Source organism: Akebia trifoliata, chromosome 16, assembly GCF_017979445.1.
Source record: "Akebia trifoliata isolate Shusen 1 chromosome 16, ASM1797944v1, whole genome shotgun sequence".
NCBI classification, from domain to species: domain Eukaryota; kingdom Viridiplantae; phylum Streptophyta; class Magnoliopsida; order Ranunculales; family Lardizabalaceae; genus Akebia; species Akebia trifoliata.
The window spans coordinates 28,005,084-28,027,396 of NC_141390.1; the positions used below are offsets into that span (position 1 = coordinate 28,005,084).

Here is a 22,313-nt window from a genome sequence, read left to right on the forward strand (position 1 = left end):
ACCCATCAATCTGGTTGAGCCCGGGCCAGCCCACCCAGGCTGCAGCCCTACACACACAAGAGAGAGGTGAAGGTATATATTCATATTGCAATCAATAGTAGTTGTCTCGATACCAATATCGTCTAATTTTTTCTAGAGAGAAATTTTATAATTTCATTATTCACACAGCGAAAGTGTGACTTGGTTGTGGTAATTAAATTCCACTTTGTATAATTCTGAATTTTATTTCTACGTCGTAAATTTTCATTGATTTGCACAGAGAAGGAAAGACATGTAGTTTTCCAACAAACTCTATACTAGTTATTCTAATGTTTACCTACCAAGATCATAAATGTGATCAATGTGGACCTCACAAAGGCAATGGGGAAGAAGATAGTTTTGATTATTTAAAGGTCTGGTCTTGTAGGACAATATGAAAGAAACACAACTAAAGACACATTAACATGTCCCCATCAAATATCTTTATTTACTCTAACAAGTCATTCATGGATTCGAAAACAAAATGGGCTCAGATCTGACCCAGAATTACCTCTCCACCAGAAACTTCGAAATCAGATGGGGCTTTCTCCACGTTCAAAATCTTGACGTTCCCATCTACCACATATGCTGACCATCTATGCAACAACACGAAAAACTTAAATAGGAGACGTTATTATCATAAAAAAAAACTCAATTGAGTTGTAAGGGTTCAACTCATAGTCACCAAGCCGGAAAACAGGTTTCAAACGGTATGGGAAAACTTTGGAAAAAATGGGAAAGAAACGATAATAAAACAGGGAAAAAATGATAAATATAAATTAAAAATATTAAAATAATATATATAATATTAGACATTTATTCAAAGTTTTCGATATTTTTTTTAGAGAAAAAAAACTACTATTCAATATCAATGGATTATAACATGTTTTCACACATAATTATAAATTTTATGATGAAACTAAATCTAACCATCAATGTATTCTATGAGCAAAATAACTCACTATTGAATTTAAAAAAAAAATTATAACATCAAGACATTATAATAAAATCCCAAATTAAACTACATTTATGAACTAAATTACAACCAGCATAAGGCCATAGAAATTAACCATAGGCTTACAAAAGAATAGGTTCGTATTATTTTATTTTATTTTTGAAAAATCGTATTTAAAATGTAAAAAAACGTTTTTTATTTTTGAAAAAGTGGAGTTTTTTTCATTGTTTTAATCATAAGAGGTATAAAACGCATATTAACCGAGACTTTTTCAAAAAAAGAAAAAAAAAAAGAGAAGAGTTTTTTTTATTACTATGGTTCAACTGGGCTCAAGTCATTCTCTGTGAAATATGAAAAGTCATGAATAAATGTCACCTTTTCAGACTCAAATGGTGTTTCTCAACTCAGAATAAATCTGAAATTTTTTGCCTACCTTACGCATTCAAACATGGTTTTAAGTCTGATGTATACACATAGGAATTGGGACTGATTCTCTCGAGTGAGAGAATACTTGAGCCCTTGTCCATTTCGTCTCTTTGTACAAGAATGAATGCCCTTTCCATGTCTGAATAATGTATGAGAAGAATACATCTAGACAATGCTGATAGAGTGTGACAGAGTAGTAAGTGCACACCTCTGAGAACGAGGTCCAAGCAAAGCAGCAGAGAGATCTTTTCCCAGGTCCAAGCTCTTGTGGAAGCTCCCATCAAAGTCTCCATAAAATTCAATCTAGCATAAACAACCAAAAATTGGTCAATAAATAACAATACTTGCTTCAACTAAGTTGTTGCCGTCATCTCTAGTTTTATAAAGAGAGACATAACAACAAATCCATTACCATACGTATATAATTAAATCTCTACATATTATCGGCGAATGTAAAAAAAATTACATCGATTCGAAGTTCATAGGATACAATGTATTGAACTAAAATGGGATAAGATAAGCTTTTTCAAGATTGACCACCTTTTTTGCTCATTTCTTAGGTTCTTTCTATTTCCACTTGTTTCAATGTGCCAATAGTCTTCTAATTAAAGGTAAGTATCTATGCACATTAGCACATATGGGGAAGGGAAAATTTCCAAATGAGGAATTTTGCAGATTCACACTGCTTTCTCTTTTTCCTAAGTCCAATAGAAATGTCCATTACAAGGATGCAAAGAAACATCATTACAAAATGGAAATACGTACCACACTTGACATCATCTCCACTTGTTACCACAAGGGCAACACACATGCAATTACATTAACTTCCTAATAGATGGGAGTGTCAACAAGCAAAGGCAGGTGGGGAAGCTTGAAGGGATATCTTCCCGCAACAAGCAAAGGTAACATTAGCTTACCCTGTAAAATTGTTTCAACTAGTACAACTGTAATCTTGGGTCACAAAGTTCCATCACAGGTATGTTTTTTTTTTCATTTTAATAGGAGCTTTGGTTAAAATGCTCACCTCGACCATCTAGTCAACCAAGGAATCTCTATGCCCAATTTTTCCTTTGTAGAGCTAATGGGGAATCTGTAGATCATTTGTTGATACATTGCACTTTTATTAGGGAGACATATAGTTGCATTCCTATTGTTGTTCGATACTCATTGGGTGTTTCCTAAGTTCATCCTATCATTATTTGAAAGATGGAAAATAAATTCTTTCTTGAATAGAGAGAGAACCATGCAGGCACTATTACCCTTCACAATTTGTGAGGGGTTATGGAAGGAAAAGGAACAGAAGAATATTTGAAGGGAAGGAGCAAACACTATAAGAGACAACCATTAGGTCTATTGTTCCATTGGTATAAGGTGTTCGACGACTTTAATGGTGTACTTTTTGTTCAAATGGGACATTACATGCTCAGTCCCAAGGTAGTTTTGTTGTAAATTTAGTTCTTAGGCAGGTCTTCTGACCTCCTTTTTCTTAATTAAATTAAACTAATAAAAAAAATGCTTAAACATAGGAAAGCCAAATTATGAAATGATGAGTATGAGACCTGCATTCCATTTGGCATACCTTGTCTTCAACCAAAGTGCAGAACCACACCTCGGGCGAAAACCCAAAACTTACACATGTTTAGAGTTCCTAACCATTTTTCTGGCATTTTGGATCAACAGATTGCCAATTTCTGTCTGTAGTTAATACAGAGGAGAGTCTAATATATGGACGCCATGAAACAAAGACAGACTACTTTGAAGAATATGCCATGTCAGACACTGTATCATATTTAAGTGTCAAATACATGCTGGCATACTTTAAAACACGTCTCAATTAAAAATATTTTATTTTCAGTTATTATTTACATATTGTTTAATGTTGATGCTTATCGAAATACGTTCTCTCTAAATTGAACTACAACTCTTTATAAGAATCATCTGCATGTGCGAGAAATTCTAGAGATGTGCCAACCTATCGGATTTGTGGACAGTTGTCTAGTTATGTAGCATGGAAGTTCAGAAATTTTCCCAAGCGTCAAGCACATAGTATTTGCTCTGTAGTATCAACAACAACTAAGACAATTTCTTTTCTTTTTTTCATTTTTTAAGAGTTATATTAGAAAAAAAAGGGGGGGGATTAGAGATCCCCATTATACAAGGATAGATAGGATTTGAGAGAATAAAACCATCACCCCCAAAACATTGAATCCACAAACTTTTTATAAGATTACAAGTATCCTTTAATAATTGCCTCCCACCTACAAAAAAGTTAACAAACGAAAGTCCAATTCCTTTTGGATGGAGACCCAATGAACCAAATATGGTTTTTCTTTGTAATCATTGAGATCTAAGGACCCAAAACAGGAGCTTTGCATTCAAGATAGAGATCTTGGTATTGAAGCCACACAATAGGAGCAGCATAAACTTTCAAAGTCATGCTGAAGAGAACGATCATGAAATAATGTACCATCTCAAAATCAAGTAGTCAAGATACGGGACCATGAGCTTTTGTTTGCTGAAAACTATTCATTATTGCAAAAGACTCCCAAACAATAACTTAAGCAAAGATCGATAGCAAGAAAAGGAAATTCAACTCATAGGTAAAGAGAAGTCCACTCTATCTAGTTAGAAAAAAATAAAAAAATCCAAATGAAAATTCCTAAAACATAATAAATCCTAAGATCAGCTATCGGGTGAGGCTGATGATCACCCATCAAAAACTACTAATATTGCATTGCAAAAGACTCACACGTAAAAGCAATTTAACCACCTTATAATTCAAATCAAACAAATAAATATTAATTTCCTAATTCAAACTTTTCTTCTATAACTAAAATGGGTCCTAAGACATTGAGATCTTTCTAAAACTAATAATTCCACCTTATAACTACAGCTTATATATTTGATCATAACTTGCTCCATCCAAGTCCAAATTGTGTAATTAGTCACGTTGAAAAGCTAATTGAATAAACTTTCCAATATGCCAAAAGATAAGCATTTAAAAACCTATTGAACAAAAAAACAATGGATGTAAATAAAGTGACGAGATCATAATTTCAGACAACTCAACCCATGGCCAATCAACCTTGAGTTCGACCTAAAAGTGGAAAGGTGAAACCCAACATTAGGCACTTATTACCATTGAAACATAGATACCCTCCCCAATTGGACTCCCAACTCATTGAAACATAGATATTCGAAGGATGATTAGGATTGACCAATTAATGAAAATTTCAAACATGCCATCCTAAGGGTGATCCACCAATTGTAAGGTTTGGAATCATGAAAACTAGAGAAAAATAAAGAAAAGGAAAAAAAATAAAAACCAAAAGCAAAGACAAAGATTTCTATTGCTTTTTGAAGAACCCACTGAATTCCCCACTCTATGGAGAATTCTAGAATCAAAGCATGAAACGAGCATTAGACACTACCATGTTCAAATTAGCACGATGACTTAGGGCAAAAGATGGTTGGTGAGGCATAAAATGGAACTTGGTTGGGTAGTTCATGTGTATCCTTCCGAGTTAGTGGGTTCAACCCAACAAATAGATTTCCCAACAGGGTAGTAGTGCTTCAGGTTGACATCTCCATTCTATCCATTGTGTACGAGCCAGCCACGTCCACTCCTCCAACCTGAATTTGGGTCAAGTACTACCTTCCCAACCCAAATGCACTCCTAACCAACCGTTGGGCTGGACCAATAGGTTTTAGGTTGGGCCCAATCTAAGTTGTACCCTTAAATTCACCTCTTTCTCAACATGTCTTGTGAATTCTCAACCTATTTATTGCAAGCTCTAGTCCCATGCTTCTTATTCATATTGATATCCATCTGAACCAATTTCTCCTTGAACTTGGTTAATCCTTGACAAGTCCAATGTTAGACCAATCTCCTTTTTTGGATCATGATCCTAGGTAAAGCAAGGTAAGGTTTGCTTAGGCCAAAACTATATTTAAGCCTTAAAGTTTTTCCTACACTCTTTAAGTTTTAACATTATTGACTTATAGATGTGGGAGCTTTCCAAAATCATGACTTCCTCCTAAGGGTTTTATGAAGCTTTCCTCAACTAGGAACCCTCCAATTTTCTTCTTACAAGGATTATTTGCCATACATAAATCCATTTGTCCCATCTAGTTCTTATTTTTTTCCATTTTATTTTCCAGTTTTTCTTTGGTGTACATACTTATATGAATCTGTCCTACATCAAGAGGATCACTTATGCTGTGTTAGGATTGAGAGAAGAGAAACTAAATGAGTTTCTTTCAATTTCTCTTGTTTGGATTGTTCAGTGGGGGAGAGGAGAGAGGAGAAAAAAAAATGGTGAGTTTTCTCTCTCTCCAAAAGTGGAGAGAAATGGAAAGAAACCCTTTTAATATTTTATAATTCCAACTCTGCCCCCTAGATCTTTTTTAAGATATTTTAAAATTTCAAAGTTGTCACAATTTCTCTCCTGACAATCTAAATATGGTGGAGAGAAATTGAGTTTCTCTTCTCTCAATCCAAACAAAGTGTTAGTGCAACTCCATGGGGCATTGGGTATACATACGGATAAAAATGTAACAAAAGATAAGAAAGGTTTATCATTCCATCTTTGCACGGGCAAGTGCCACACCCTTCTAAAGCCGTTTTTGGCACGTTTAGACACTTGTACTATTCGAGCCGTCTGACCCCCACAACTCGCATTTTGCTTTAGACAAGTTGGCCTCTACGGCCCTTTCTTTTCCTCAGACAACTACAGATCTAGAAAGGAGGGAGGGTATACCAGCCAAGCAGCCACTGTGTCACCACAATCTATCATATCGATAAGAAGGCCAACTCAATCTCAACGGCAGAATTGAGATTTCATGTCTTTGTATATTGGGTTGGACTGGGTGAGGTTATGCGCCATATACAACTAAAAGTGCAAAAAAAAATGGAATAAATAAATAAGGCACTCCCATTCTTAGCACACCTCTATTCTTTTCTTTTCTTTGCTAAGCAGACAAGGGATTTTATGATATAAATAGATATGAGTGGGGGGGGTGGTGTGGACAAATTCAAGACAAGAAAGCAAACATCAGATGAAAACATATTCAACAAATGTGGAGACAGCGGATTAAAGCCAGGACAAAAGAAGGCCAAAAGGTGAAGTAAAAGTAAAAGAGAACAACTTACAGCCTCTTTAGCTTGAAGTTTCTCTGCCCATCCATTCAAAGTATATGGATCATTCACAGCTACACAAATTACAGAATCGATACCTTTGGCTTTGAATTTATCAATATTATTCTTGTAACTTGGTACATGTTGTGCTGAACAAACACCAGTGTATGCACCCTGTAAAATGACAAATGCGAACATACATAAAATAAAATTACACAAAGAAACAAAACAATCATCAACAACTTTGCTTAATGGGTCAACAAAAAATAAGGCCTTTTTCTTCATGAATAATAAAAAAATAAAAATAAGAAGACCTTATGAAAACATTGAAAATTTGAGAAACTGAATTACATCCAATTAAAAAACAAAGACAAAACATTAATGACTCCTTAAATTCTCAATTATAACATTAGTTGATATTGACATAAATCAACAGATACGCATCAACAAGAGCAATGAATTAAATCAAATAAAAACAAGAAACAAACATTAGAACCAAAAAAAAAAAAAAAAACAAATGTGGGTAATCAAGGAGACCTTATGAAAACACTGAAAATTTGAGAAAGAAAACAATCAACAGAATTACATCCAATTAGAAAAAAAAAAAAAAAAAACAACAAAACAAAGACAAAACATTAAGGACTCCTTAAATTCTCAATTATAACATTAGTTGATATTGACATAAATCAACAGATACCCATTAACAAGAACAATGAATTAAATCAAATAAAAACAAAAAACAATCATTAGAACCAAAAAAAAATGTGGGTAATCAAGGAGAGGGTAATAAACTTACAGGGAGCCCAAAAATGACAACTTTCTTGTCCTGCAAAATCAAAATTACAGAATCAACAACAGAAAAGTAAAGATTAGAAACGAGAGATAGAGAGAGAGAGAGAACCTTGAAGATGTCTTTAATAGGAGTTGTAGAGAATTTGGAGGAGACGCCTTCGTCCCAGGATCGAGCCTTCTGAAGGGAGACATCTGGGGCTGCAGACACCAAATCAGTCCCGACTGAAATCGACGCGAAAGCCCTTGAAACAACAATTCGAAGGCCACCCATCACAGGCTTCATTGCAGAGAAGCTTGATCGCTTAAACATCGCAGACGCCATTGTTAAACCTCTCGCTCTGTTCTAGTCTGTCTACTTTAGTCCTCTGTTTCTGATTTTCTTGTCTAATTTTACAGTCTCTGTACTACAGGAAGTTGGATAGGTACCCTACTATCGGTTTCCTTTGTGTGCAACGTCGGGGAGGTCGAAAGAGCATTTTTAAGACTTCTATTGGCACCCAAAATTTTACTCATTACAGATTTAAAACACACTCTTCAAACAGTACAAACGTTGGCCTCAAATTATACCCTCACCATTACAAAACACCATAAACTCGTTCAAACAATTTCATTAGTTGTTTACAATTCTGACTAGGTTCATACAAAATAATAAATCCCAAAATAGAAATCTTAAAAAATAATAAAGGGATTTTTCCCAAAACGTACATAATTTATGTCTAAATTTTGATTTCGATATATTATTCATTTAAAAAAAAAACCCAAATTCAAAATTTTAAGATTAAAAAAAAAAAATACTAATGATTTTCTGATTCAAAAATTTTCATTCGATCTATGGTTGACATGGCAAGGGCACATAATCGTTGATCATTTTCCTTGTGTATCCCAAGGAAAAAGATCTATGATTTGTTTCCTTGCCATGTCACCCGCATACGGATAGTGAAAAATTTTCGAGTTAGAAAATCACGACTTATAAAAAAAATTGGTTTTGAATTTAAACTTTCTGATTTCAAAAAATAAAATAAAATAAAATAAAAATCAACGCTTTTTGTGATCATTTATGAAAAATGTTCAAATCCAATAATTAGAAATCTAATTTTTCAATTTATAGATCAAAGTTGGGGCAGGATCCTTGGACTTGTGAAAAGGGATCCTAAGCCCTTTTTATTTATAACCATGGTTGTTGAAACAAAATAAAAGCTGACATATCTTGGATAATGACATATATAGCTTTTGTTTGATTCTTTAAAAAATGATTATTGAGAAAATAAATTCTAACATTTGATTATCCCCAGAGAAAGAATAAATAAATAAAAGAATTCCTTTTAAAACTCATTGAGTCAATATTAATGTGTTTGAATAACTTTATATAAAATGCATTAATTTTAAAATAAAAGAATATATTAAATTATCTATATATAGTATGAAAATAAATGATAAAATAAATTGGTTCTGGGTACCTTTCAGATAGAAGCTAACGGCTCCTATTTCTATCGGTTTGGTTCCATTTTAAACTTAACCTTAATCGATTCCAATAAAAAAGAAATCAGAATCGGTTTTGGTTCCACTTCCGTTTTAGTTAAACATTACCTGAAAATTGAAAATTTTGATAGGAAAGTTCGATGGGCCTCGAATTTCAATGGCCCATGATTGACAAAATTTTTTATGTTTCCCAATTCGACAGCTTAAAACAATCGAACTTCTCCCATTCTTCATTAATTTGTCGATTTTGACCCATTGAAAATAAAATTTTAACACTTTGATCCATCGAATTTTATGAAATTTGACGACCTTGGACCATTAAATATGACCTTTTATCATGTTGTGAAATAGGTACCCATTAACACCCCTAGGTGGGATTCCATTTTAACTCCTAAGGCAAAAAAAATCACTTTAGATAAAACTAAAAAGGAAAATAACTAAACGAGGGTTAAATATTTTAATATTTTATAAAAAAATATTTATTTTTATTTAAATTATCAAAAACGAATTAAGTCGCTCTGGACAGTCCAACTTTCTAGTAACTCACTGAACTATCCAATGGTTTACCTAACATACACAAATTTACCAAAAATACCCTTCAAATGATTAAAATGTTGGATTGTCCAGTGTTTTAATAACTTGCCTTAACACCCCCTAACAATTTAGCCTCTATTTAAAATGTTGGATGGTCCAGCGAATTACTAAAATGTTGGATTGCTCAATGACTTAATTCGTTTTTGACAATTTAATTTATGTATTTATTTATTATTATTATTTTATTTTTTTGTAAATATGAAAATATTTTACCCTCTTTCAGTAATTTACCCAAAATAAAATTGAATTTTAGGAAAAATACTCAAAAGGTCTAAAAGTCATATTTTTCAAAAACTAAATAATAATAATAATAACTTCTTGTCCCAACATTTTCATACACAACAGGAGAATGGTTTCTTCTCAATTATGAGAAAGAAACAAGAGATTGTTAAGGCCACAAAAAGAGGGGCATAGATACATGAGAGAGTTGGTGAGATTTGTGATGAGAGGTAATCTGAGGACGTACCAATCAATTATTTTCGAAATTGCCTAAATTTACAAAACTATAATGTCACTTTATTACAAACTATCACATCAGACTATTTCTTACTTTATTGCAATAAAACCATGATAGTCCCTTAATAAATATTTTATATGAATTATAAAATTATTATCTCTAATCTTCATTAGGGCTGCAACTTCAATGGGCCGAACCTGAACCTGAACCTGGCCGTGGGTTAGGTTTGGGAAAATATACATATATATATATATATATATATATATATATATAGGGTCAGGTTCAAAGGACAACCATTTCTACACACATATAGACAACGTGTTTTGTCTTATATGGGCAAAAATGTTTGGAATTGACTGATTTTTTGTGAGGATGATCTCTGTAATGAGGAGATCATCCTTGCCAAAAATCAGCTCATTATGAAACTTCTAGACCGTCCAATTTTTGTTGAAAAATTATAGACCGTTCAATTTTTGTAAATCAATTTTAATGGGGTTACAAGTTTTGGAATGGGATGATTTTTTGCCAGGATGATCCCCTCATCACAGAGATCATCCTCACAAAAAATCAGTCCATTCCAAACATTTTTGCCCATATAAGACAAAACTCGTTGTCTATATGTGTGTAGAAATGATTGTCCTTTGAACCTGACCCATATATATATATATATATATATATATATATATATAGGGAAATGTTCAGCACCCTAAGTTTTACCACACACTTTAACAAACGTTTTTTGTCCTACATGGGTTAGAAGTTTTGGAATGAGCTGATTTTTGGTGAGGATGATCTCTATGATTAGAAGATCATCCTCCCCAAAAATCAGCCCATTCCGAAATGTTTAGCCCCATGTTTAAACGTTGAAAAATCGTGGACCGTCCATTTTTTGTAAATCAATTTTGATGGGGTTAGAAGTTTTGGAATGAGCTGATTTTTGGTGAGGATGATCTCCTCACCATAGAGATCATCCTCACCAAAAATCAGCTCATTCCGAAACTTCTAACCCATGTAAGACAAAACGCGTTTGTTAAAGTGTGTGGTAAAACTAAGGGTGGCGAACGGGACCCTATATATATATATATATAATTTAATTTTTTTTTTTAAATATCTTTATTTTTTTCTCATTCATAGTTCACATTTAAAATTTTAATTAATCATCGTATATTTTTCCTAACATTTGTTGATAATTTCATGTATGTGAACTTTGAAAAATATTTTTAGGACAAATAATTGTAATTTTTTTTTTTTTACACACCACTTATCTTTATGAGTCATTATGGTTATTAAATTGTCTAATATTAATGGGGAATCAGCCAACTCGACTTGGGTTGAGAATTTCATTCCCAAGGTTTGATTGGGCACGGGCACAAGTTGGTCTTTGTCGAGTGTGGCTTGGGCGCGGGTTGATGATGAACCTGGCCGATCCAGCCTGAGTTGCAACCCTAATCCTTATATAATGCAATAAGAGTAGGCATTATATTTCACTGATTTCTTTTTTTTTGATGAAAATAATGGAGAGCAAGTGTAAACATAAAGCATGGCACGAGGGAGACAACATTGGGAAACAAAATTTGTCTTATATGGCTTAAAAGTTTCGAATTGTGCTGGTTCTTTTGTGAGGATGATCTCTATGATGAGTAGATCATCCTCACTAAAAACCAGTCCAATCTGAAACTTCTAACCCTATCAAAAGTGGGGTTAAAAGTTTCAAATTGGGCTGATTTTTTGTGAGAATGATCTCCTCACCATAGTGACTATCCTCACAAAAAAGAAGCCCAAACTGAATCTTTCAAGTCATATACGACAAATCATATACCAATGTTGTCCCCCAAACAGACCTGAACTTAAAAAGCCACTTTCCAAAGATTTGGGGAGGCAAACAGGATGGAAAAGAAAAATCCAGCACCAGCTTGCTTTTCTTGCAGAACAACAACAGCCTTATTCCAAAGATTTGGATTGACTTTACTTAGCAAATTAATAAATAAATGCATGAAAACCCACAATATCAAAGCTTAAAGAGCACAAGTAGCTTGATCTTGCAATGAGAAAGCTAAAGAAGTTTATCCATGGAAAGATTTCGGTTTCCCAATTCAATTAAGTACACCAAAACATTCGTACCAACGATACAAAAAGAGGCTAAGATATAAAACCTACGCAACAGTTGCACTATCCAGAACAAAATACTAACAAAAGGAAGCAGAAGGATTTACCAAAAAAGGAGGGTTGTGGATTGGTAATCACGAAACTGATTCATACAAGTCCAAACATATACTGGTCCACGAAAGTGGTGTATGTAGGCTTCAGCCACCATTTACAAGCTTCTGCTGCTTTAGGTATCTGCAATCATGGAATCGTTAGGATCAACATGTTGGAGCCAAGTTCAACAACTGAAGAGTACTGAAACATTGGCTTCTTGTATAGATTGAATGAAACACAAATATTGAATGTGAAACAAGGAACTAGGGGAATAATTGGCACAAATATAATTTAGAAGATCGGAATTTCTTTCAGAATAATATTGTAATTCAAAGCAAAACAAGATTACCTAGTAAAAGGGGCTTGGACCCATAGCTCAATTGGTTGACGTATTAAGAAAAACTAATAAAAGATGGACATGACTAAATACACCATACATTTATTTATTTTTTGCATAAAATTCACGACTTTCTTTAAGTAATTCTAGTACTCATGTCACCCACATAGTTATCTACCACTCATCATTCAAGATCTTACATCCACAGGACAGATGAGTATATCATCCATACTTGTAAAGGCCTGTTTAGAAAAGTCAAATTTTCGGGGTCAACCCCAGATCTAGTCCAATTCAAAATATTGCAATTCAAATTTTCTTGTTGTTTTGACAAGAGAAACACTTTCCCTGATTCTTTTTCCTCCTGTTTGAACTGGTTCTATATTAGAACATGTTTCAGAAAAGCTAAGAGTTCAACCAGTTTTAGGGCTAAAAATCATATAAGTGAGCCATAAAATGTGGGCACCCCACAAAGTTGCCAAACGAGGTAGAAAAAGTTAAGACCAGAACCGACCTTGAGAAGCCCCAATTTTTGGATTCCCAAAAAAAAATCATGGAAGTAAATAGGGGAAAGCAAGTCATATGAGAGATACCAATAAAAAAATTTAAAAAAAAAAAAAAAAATTCATATGAGAGATAATGCTTCCCAAGTTTATGATTTGGGACGGTTACCTGATGAGAAACATCATGACAAATAAATTTGATAGTGAAACCATTGCCAAACATATTACTTGTAAACTTACAATCATTCACTCAATCCAAAACCGATAATTTACATCTATGATTTTGTAGTTTATGTTAATCAAGACACCAATCAAGTTTAATTTTATTTATAGGCAAAAGATCTGTCTATAGTGAGAGATTGAATGAGAACTGAGAAGAGAGAGTATATAATACGTATGACAATTTTTTTTAATGTATAATTGATTTCAGTCCGGATTTTTTTCAGATGGGGTTGGGGCTAATCCGAAAATTTATTGGATTTGCAATTTCTGATCCGAAAAATCAAACTTTAGATCCAAATCCTATTTTTTCAGATCGGAACAGATTGGGTACCGGGTAAAATCTGATCCAATGCCAGCCCTATCACTAACCACTGACCCACTTGTTTATTAAAAAAAGAAAAAAAAAAAACAAAAGGGATGCAGCCAAAAAGAACAGAATAGGGCCCTCTGTTAGAGAGGTCATTTATTTTTATTTTAAATTTTCTGAAGGCACTTACTATTCTTTTGTGCACTCCAACTTGCAATACTTCCATACCAGTTCCACTGGAAGCATAGAGCAGCAGCACGCGTAATCCCAGCAGCAACTACCTCGACAAATGCTATTATAGATGATCTCTGGGGGGAAAAACCAGCAGTTGCAAGAGAAAGCAGGAGACCTTCAAAATTGCAGGGGATTGTAAATTTGCCAGATTTTATGCCATTTAGAGCTATTTTGGCAACTTCATCAGCCTTCATTGCACCAGAAGAGGCTGCAATAATGCTGGTAAGCTCTGGCCTCATCTTGTTTTCTGCAACACGTAAGCACAAATCAGTAAAACCCAATCAAGTATTAGCTGCAATAGTACAGTAACAAGTGAAGTTCCTGGCAAATCCATCTGCAGTGGCATCTGAAGCATGTTGGAAAAACACAACACCAATTCCAAAACTGGCCAACTTACCTCACATTTAGTTATATAACAAGTAAATTGCACACTATTGAATTGTAATTTATATTTAGTGACATGATATACTTGGGAACAGTGTTGAATGATAAAATACATGTAGCCTCGTCAGATATGAGTGTGATGTGGACAAGGGATGCATACAAATTGCTAAGATTAATAGAGAGGGCCTTCTATCCAAATAGACCATCTAAGTTAACAATGTCATTCCAAGTAGCAAGAAAACCAGTCCTGAGAAGAGTTCTCAAGTGTTGTTCTAGGGCCTTGCATGGGAAGGAATGGCAGCACAAGATTTGGGACAAGGATTAGATGATGATGGATTCATGCCAATTATAAAAATTAATAATGCTACAAGTTATGTCAAGAAACAACTCAAGGCAAGAATATGTAGGTGATGTAGTACCTTTTAGAAAGAAAAATGGCCAGTTCCTTGACTAGGATATCTCCAAGGACCGATCCATCAAAAGAGGGGTCGCATGACTTGCATGGATACCCAATATACCACAATGCCATTTGTACACAATCCTTCCATTGGTTAGGTTCAGTAATTCCTTTTTATCGTATTGCATATATGAAAGAAGTGCTATGCAAATTCCATGGATCCTTCCATCAATAAGGGCATTTTGGTACATTCCACATGATTTGAGAATCAGTCTAATCATTTTTGAAACTTGAGGGGTATAAATTTCTTGTGTAAAGAGAGACTTCTTTTTAGTTTTGTATTTCTTGAGATATGTGGCTTCTGAAGTTTTTGGTTAGTATTTTATCGGATTCCCGGCCATGAATTTTGACTGTGACCACCCCTTTAGATTTTCCATTAGCTTTCTAAGAGTTATGCACTAGATAGGTATTGTAGCTCCTCTTTAATGCATATATTTAAGTTTCCAACATATGGATTCTCACATTTGCTAATGAATTATAATTAAGATCTTTGAAAGGTATTCAAATAACAAATTATTATTATTTTTTTTTTCAAGGAGTCTAATATCAATTTTTTCATTGCATATGCATTGGAAAAAAAAAAACAGACGAGATTTATCGGTAGCAGATTTTAAACCTTCCACTAAACCAGGGGTTTCAGTGTCTGGAGGGAATATAAGTGACACATGTATGTTTTCAGAAATAACCTCCTGTTGCAACGCTTCTCCCAACCCACGAAGGCCAAATTTACTAGCTGAATAAGCCGTGTAACCATAAATGCCCACCTATAAAAAATATGTTTCAGAACTAACACACTATCACAAGGAAAAGAAAGAGTTTGCAAGCAATACCAAAGACCACAGAAAGACAAAAGCAGACAGATTACAACCTGTAACAGACATGCAAAACTCAGAATTATAAATCAGTTAAATGCCAAATACCCTATGTAACAAGGACATGCACCCACCCACGCACGCACCCACACCCACCCACCCACACAGAGACAGACCACACCCACCCACCCACCCACCACGCACACACATGTCAATGCCCGACATTGATGGGAAAGTTTCACTCAACCACACCATACAAACAAGATAGACCAATACATCCTTATTACAAATAATCAGGTTGGCAACATAACTTATAATTTTATTTTTCCATTCAATTCTATTCAGATCTATATCTTTTGTCAAGGTGTGTCTTCATATCCTTTCTTACAAACAAAATCCACGTTTAACCTTCTCTCCTTAAAGCCTTCAACTTGTACCAAGGCACTCATCTTGGTGTGACCTTTAATCTTTGTTGTAAACGCCCGATCAATATTAAAATCAATATAAAAAAATATAAATAACAAATGGAAAAAAAAAAAAATTTAAGCAAAATTGGATGGCAAAATTAGCTTTGCGTGCTCAACATTGTATCCAACAAGGAAAATTCTTATAAAATGGAGAGTCATTGTTAGATAGCCAAATCTCATATTTCACATCAAAATAAGAAATGAGAAACAGATTGGGTGAATCAAATATTAAATACCCAGTAGTATAAACAATACAAATCAAAATTGACTCATTTAGAAACACTAATTGCTGATTTTCACAATAATGGCAGATTCCAAGTTACTAACAAATTTATCAAAAATAAAATATTCGACACAAATCAAGATCATTTCTCAATCCTAATTATTTGACCATAAAAGAGAGAATTTTTTAGAATTCAAATGTACCATATACCTGACCCGCCTGCGACGACATGAGAGAAATTGAAGCGGGTCCACGATCCCTTCGATTCTTCATCCCAGGCAATGCGGCCTTGATCAAATGAAAAGTACCCATCAAATTCACATCGATCATGAACTTAATTGTCTCCAATTCCTGCAAATCCAATTCTTGGGGAATAAAGACCCCTTGATTACAGATGAGTACATCGATGGGACCTGCTTCATCGATAGCTCTCTGAACAGCTTCGAAGTCTCGAACATCTGCGCTGAAGACAGCAACATCGATGCCTGTAGAGAGGCGAATGGAGTTCCGAGTTTCTTCGAGCTTTTCTGGATTTCGAGCGAGGATGGAGACACGTGCGCCTTGTGATGCGGATTGATGGGCTAGGGCAAGGCCGATTCCGCTTGATCCACCAGTGATGAACACGTGGCGACCTTTGATTGGGATCTTGACGGATCTAGGGCGAACGATTAGGGTTAGAAGGAGGAGTAGAGTAAGAGGAAGGAGAAGGATGAGGAGGAGAAAGAGAAGATTGGTGGCAGCCATTAATGGAGCTCGAGAGATTGTATCGAAAGTCGAAACAGAGGTAAAGATCGGTAGATTGTCTTCGTTTAACTTTGGGCAATTTAGATATGCCCCTCCATATTTAGATAAATATTAGAGATACCCGTGTTTTCAGGCTAAGCCCTAAGGAATTACACCCCTTGGACCTCGGTAATTTCTGAACGACTAATGAAAAATGACATAATAGCTCTTGTCTTCAACCTCTCACCCCCTACATACGAGGTTGACTTATTTAAGTCATCTAGTTTTAAAAGAGTCAAATCGTGTTAAGATTATTCATAAATATATATTTATATTTTTAAATAATTATAATTTCTTCTTATTAAGAAGTGGTTTAGAAGACACTTAATCATCAATTCTTATTTTTCATAAATAATAAACATTTAAAATACTAAAGAAACATAATAAAAAATGTGCTCGATCCGTATCTGAATCCGACTCAAATCTTACAAGATAAAATCCTATCTAAATTATCTTATTTTCACTTAATTTGGATTTGACCCAACTAAATTGCTTGATTAGGATCAGACTGGGATGGATAATCCTATATTGTTCAACATTTTTTTCTTTTATATTTTTTTTTGTTAATTGATGTACTATTCTATTTCAGCATTATAATCATTTTATTTTATGAGAATTCGTATTATATTAGAGTATTATAAGTGATATTTTAAAAAACTTAAAAAATAATTTTCAAAATAATATGTCATTTAGACCTAGATGGATATAGGGATGGATCCCTATTTGACTAATCAAGGGACATTCAATCATATTTGGCCTATTTTTTTTAATTTGGATCTACTCCATGGTTCTAAACCGGCTAAATTCAGATCACGGGTCACTCAGATTTTGAATAAAATCCAACCTATTTTATGTCGTACTAGGTCGAATTCGCATTAATTTGATCAATATTTCCAAACTATCATGTAATTTAGGATCGGACCCTTATCGAATCATATTGTTATCGGATCTCAATACTAAGATCCAGATTTGATCCATTAACAAACGGATTGGATCTAGATCGAGCAAAACCCAATTTTAATACATAATCTAAATAAACTTTATAGATCTCAACAAATATATATAATAAAACTTACATACTTTCTACGGATAGGGTCCTCATCGGATTGGGACATGGTTGATCAAGTTTCAATCCAATAAGATATCGGATCGGATTTGACTCTAATCCAATCCATTGACAACTTCAATGCCATTCATCTCAAATGAGTTTTACAATTATTGGTTGAAATCAATGAACTATAGAACACGTTGAATAGATTAAAAATAATTCCCTAGAAAAATGGAAAAGTTTGAAGACAATGGTTTCTCTGGAGAAAAATCAAGGGGCATTTAAGTAATTTTTCATTTGTCTATAGAAAAGATCGAGGTGAAGAGTCATGTAATCAGTTTGCAGAAACAGGGGGTATCCCAAATATTCACCAAAACATGGAGGGTTATATTTAAATTACCCTTTGACTTTTTATGGATTTTACGGGATAATGATGACGACGACACACAGATTTTTGTAGTCACATAGGGCCGCAACTTGGGCAGGAGTAAACCCAACCACAATCCAATTAGCAAAACCTTCAACCCGAGCTTGATCTTCTAAAATCGGATTGAGTTCAGGTTATCCTAAGTTAACCTAGAGTTAAGTAATTTTGGGCAAGTTGGTTGGGTTGAGCTTTCTAAATATATAATTCTAATTTTATTTTTGTTAGTAAATAAATTTTCTCATTAATAGAAAATACAATATAAAAAATAAAATTATTACTAGATACTAGTGAATAAAATCGCATACAATCTTCAAATTCATCATTGAGAGAATATTAGACAAACCATACTGAATCAAAATTCACATTAATATTAACTTATTGTTCACAAGTCAAAACAATAAGATATAATAAAAAAGTTAAAATAAAATTCTATAATTAATATAAAATTATTTATAAATTAGTATATAGCATCAGGTTCGGGTTGAGTCTAATTGTTTGTGCCCTCAATCCGAATTGAAATCAAGTTGAGATATTGTTACCTAGGATCAACTCATCTTCTACATAATTCAGCCCAAGCTCGCCCATCAATTGGATTGAGTTCAGGCTAGTTCGCTCAGGTTGCAACCCTAATTGAGTTGGACAAATTAGTTAACTTGCAAACTCAATAGCTAGCACCTATATACGAGTAAATATTAGCCGTTAAAAAGTTTCTATGCTAAGCTGATGAACCAACGGCATGGCACCATGTGTATTGATAAAACAAGCGTTAGTTGGTAAAGACAAAATTTCTGAATTGTTAGGAGTTTGGATTTTAATTGATTTTTCAATACATGTGGCGCCATGCCATTGGTTCATCAACTTAAAACATAAATTTCTTAACAACAAACTCCTACTCCTACACAATCTTAGGGTGGTTCTATTTGCATACATAAAAATGTCTTATTGTATCCACTTTCTTACCATGCCCACCAAAAAGTAAAAATAACTAATTGCACACACCTAATAAATCTGTTTTAACATCTATTGCTCACTGTACCTCATAAAAAAGTATTGAATTCATTTGTTTCTCTTCTTCATCTTCTCTCTCTCTCTCTCTCTCTCATTTTTTCTTCTTTGCACTTAGAAAGGTTTAGATGAGGGGTTTAAGCTTTGATCTTACTTATTTTTCTTACCCTAACACCTCCAATTGATTTGAAGTTATTCACATGTGAAAGTTTTGTTCGGTAGGTACCTACTAAATCTGTTTGGTAATATTTGATAAATACGTACCTACTGAATTTTCTAAAACAAGTTCGATTTGAATCGATCGATCAAAATTTGTCAAAATATCTCCGAGTTCTTTGATTCAAAATCATTGTTTTAGAAGTTTTAACACTATGTGAAAACTAAAAATTTTGATAGGAAAATTCGACAGGCCGAAGCCTACAAATTTTATAAAGCCGATTTTGATGGTCTATGGCCATTGAAAATTTTGATGATCCCCAATTCGGCAGCCTAGAGCCATCAAATTTCTCCCATCCCCCATTAATTTAATGGTTTCAATCTGTTAAAAAAGAAAATTTGACAATGAAAATTTTGACGCATTGGTCCGTCAAATTTTATGAAATTCAATGGCCTTGAGTCGTCAAATATAGGATTTTTTCATGTTGTGTAATAGTGATTTTTTCATCTTTCTTGATGATTAAATGAAAAAAATAAAGAAATTTTTTTTCAATGAAATAAGAAAGTTTGAAATTTTTTTTATAAAACCTTATATCTATTGATTTAACCTTTCACAAAATCCAAAAGTTGTGGTGGGTGCAATGAATAAACAAAAGAGATTTTTTTAATTTATTTATATACTTAAAATGAGTATAATTAACCATTTTGGTGTGTGCAAATAAAACCAACCATAATCTTATTAGCTCGTACTGTTTGTCTAATTGTGTCTTCATCACCTCGCTTTTTAAATTTATTTTTGCGTGTTTTTCAATTATGTGGTAATGGACATCCTAGCCTAATTGTCAAATATAAGATTGTCCCTACTTGAGAGTCAAAAGGAGTTTGTAACTTGGTAAGTTTGATTTTCTTTATGATGATATTAATCACTCTAATCTCCAAGTGATAAGTGTATGGTTGAGAACAAATTTATTTTTCCCTATCCCTATCTTCGATACAAAAAGAAAAAGAACGATAAAAAAAGAGAGTGGTACCCATAAAATAATTTGATGAAGAAGTTTAGTTTAAGAGTTGTGTGCATTAGGTTTACATTACCCATCAAAACTCGAATAAAGGAGAAGTTTAAGTAAGGTTGACGAGAAGTAGTAGTTAAAATCAGGAGCACAAATCTGAACTCATTAATTATTTATCTCAACAATCGAGATATAAGACGTAAACGATGATGATGGTTAGGAACACATATTGAACATAATTTTCTCCTATATATATATATAAGCTGTTTGACTTGACATTATTTTGATCTTACGCGGGTCATTTGATATGTGAGCTTGATCTATTGGGAATTCATGAGATTGAACCATGCTATAGTTTCATCATTTCTTCAAGTGTTTAAAGATAATAGACAATAGTTTCTTGTCGTCGATGTACACTTCAAATCCCTGATGCTCCTCCCTTCCCTTCTTACACATGCCCATGATGTGGCATGTGCTAGAACCATAGATTCTTTCCTAGGGATATACAACTGCACATATTTATGAGGATGGAGAGATGTACAATTGTGTATCATGAAAGAAAAAGTCAATGGTTCTAGCTCATGCCACGTTAGGAGGCGTATGTCAGAGGGGCCGTCAGAAAATCACAACTTAGTAAGCATATCCAAAGCTCACGTTCGACTGCCAAAGGAAGCATCCCAATCTCAAATATGGGATCGATAAAATAGAAGCAACATGAAGTGTCGATTGAGAGTATTTTGTCAACATGTAATTAATGACATAATTCTTAGAAGATAATAATCATGGTCCAACCAATGAATGTTGGGTGTAGTGGTCATGACCTCCCTCCAAAAAATGAGAGGTCTTGAGTTTAAGTCACTTGGTTGGCCACACATTAGTAATCTCCAATTTAATTCTTGAAAAATTCATGAATTTGTTCGATTTTTTCAATGAAAATATTATTCTCCGGATTATTGAACTATTCTGAATAATTCACGGATTTTAAGTTATAAAATAGTAAAATATGATTTTTATGATTTTTTATAAAATTCAATTGAAAAAAAAATGCTACTGTAATTTATTGTACATTGCAAAGTGTAAACTTGTAAGTTGTGATATGTATTACAAGTCGACTTTGAAGCGACCATGCTTCAAAATTTTAGAGGAATCCACCTTTTTAAGTGACAAATGTTATTTTTATATTTAAAAAAAATAATGACATGACCCTCTACATTTATTTGAGATTATACCTTAATTTTTCAAATTGATGATTTGTCCCTTGACTTTGGTCTTTTTTTATAAACCAACAAAACAATAATCTCAATGTCCTCATTCTCACTACCATCACCAATATATCATCACCATTAACATCACCAATTGAGACGGATAATACACATATGAAGCATATGCTGCATATTTTTCATTTATCGAATTTTTACAACTCAAAATTGAATTGAATCCAAAATTTTCACGCATTGAATTTTTGCCGGATTTCGAACTGCTAACAAGGGACTTACCTGGTATATACAATTTATAGGCTATTGCATGTACCCTAGGAATTTGGGCAAGATATGGACTTACGGTCCAGACATTCCTATCATAAAAATAAAAATAAAAATCACCATCACCTAAAATCAAAGAAAAACTTCATTGGTCTAATTGTATCATAAAGAAAGAGTAAGGAAATTCAAAATTTTGGAGGATGTTGAGCATTCGAATTGACAAAAAAATTCCCTACATAAAATGATCCTTTATTTTGAAATTACTGCAAATCCGTATCATTTCACATCACTCACAAAAGTAGCATTAAAATACAAAATTTAACATTACATCAAAAACCTTATCTTACATCTTTTTCCATCATTCAATACTATTTCAAGCACTATATCTTATATTAATTAGCTC

At 33.6% G+C, this 22,313-nt stretch overlaps 2 protein-coding genes across 3 annotated transcripts; both read right to left on the reverse strand.

Moving 5' to 3' along the window:
- Positions 1 to 361: 361 nt before the first annotated feature.
- Positions 362 to 7,779, reverse strand: PRXIIF (peroxiredoxin IIF). Of its 2 annotated transcripts, none has more exons than XM_086428531.1 (5): positions 7,438 to 7,779; positions 7,333 to 7,362; positions 6,552 to 6,710; positions 1,608 to 1,702; positions 362 to 634 (listed from the first exon to the last, which is right to left on the reverse strand). In XM_086428531.1, exons 1-5 carry the CDS (start codon positions 7,648 to 7,650, stop codon positions 595 to 597), a joined length of 537 nt encoding a protein of 178 aa, XP_086284657.1. In that variant the 5' UTR covers positions 7,651 to 7,779; the 3' UTR covers positions 362 to 594. The 2 variants fall into 2 exon arrangements, with proteins under 2 accessions (XP_086284657.1, XP_086284656.1); XM_086428530.1 differs by having other exon boundaries at positions 362 to 614; positions 7,438 to 7,776.
- A 4,124-nt stretch (positions 7,780 to 11,903) lies between these two features.
- On the reverse strand, positions 11,904 to 16,789 carry LOC147383233 (3-dehydrosphinganine reductase TSC10A-like). Its single transcript, XM_086428659.1, has 4 exons — positions 16,211 to 16,789; positions 15,115 to 15,262; positions 13,614 to 13,904; positions 11,904 to 12,198 (listed from the first exon to the last, which is right to left on the reverse strand). The coding sequence occupies exons 1-4, from the start codon at positions 16,742 to 16,744 to the stop codon at positions 12,191 to 12,193; spliced, it is 981 nt and encodes a 326-aa protein (XP_086284785.1). The 5' UTR covers positions 16,745 to 16,789; the 3' UTR covers positions 11,904 to 12,190.
- Positions 16,790 to 22,313: the final 5,524 nt, after the last annotated feature.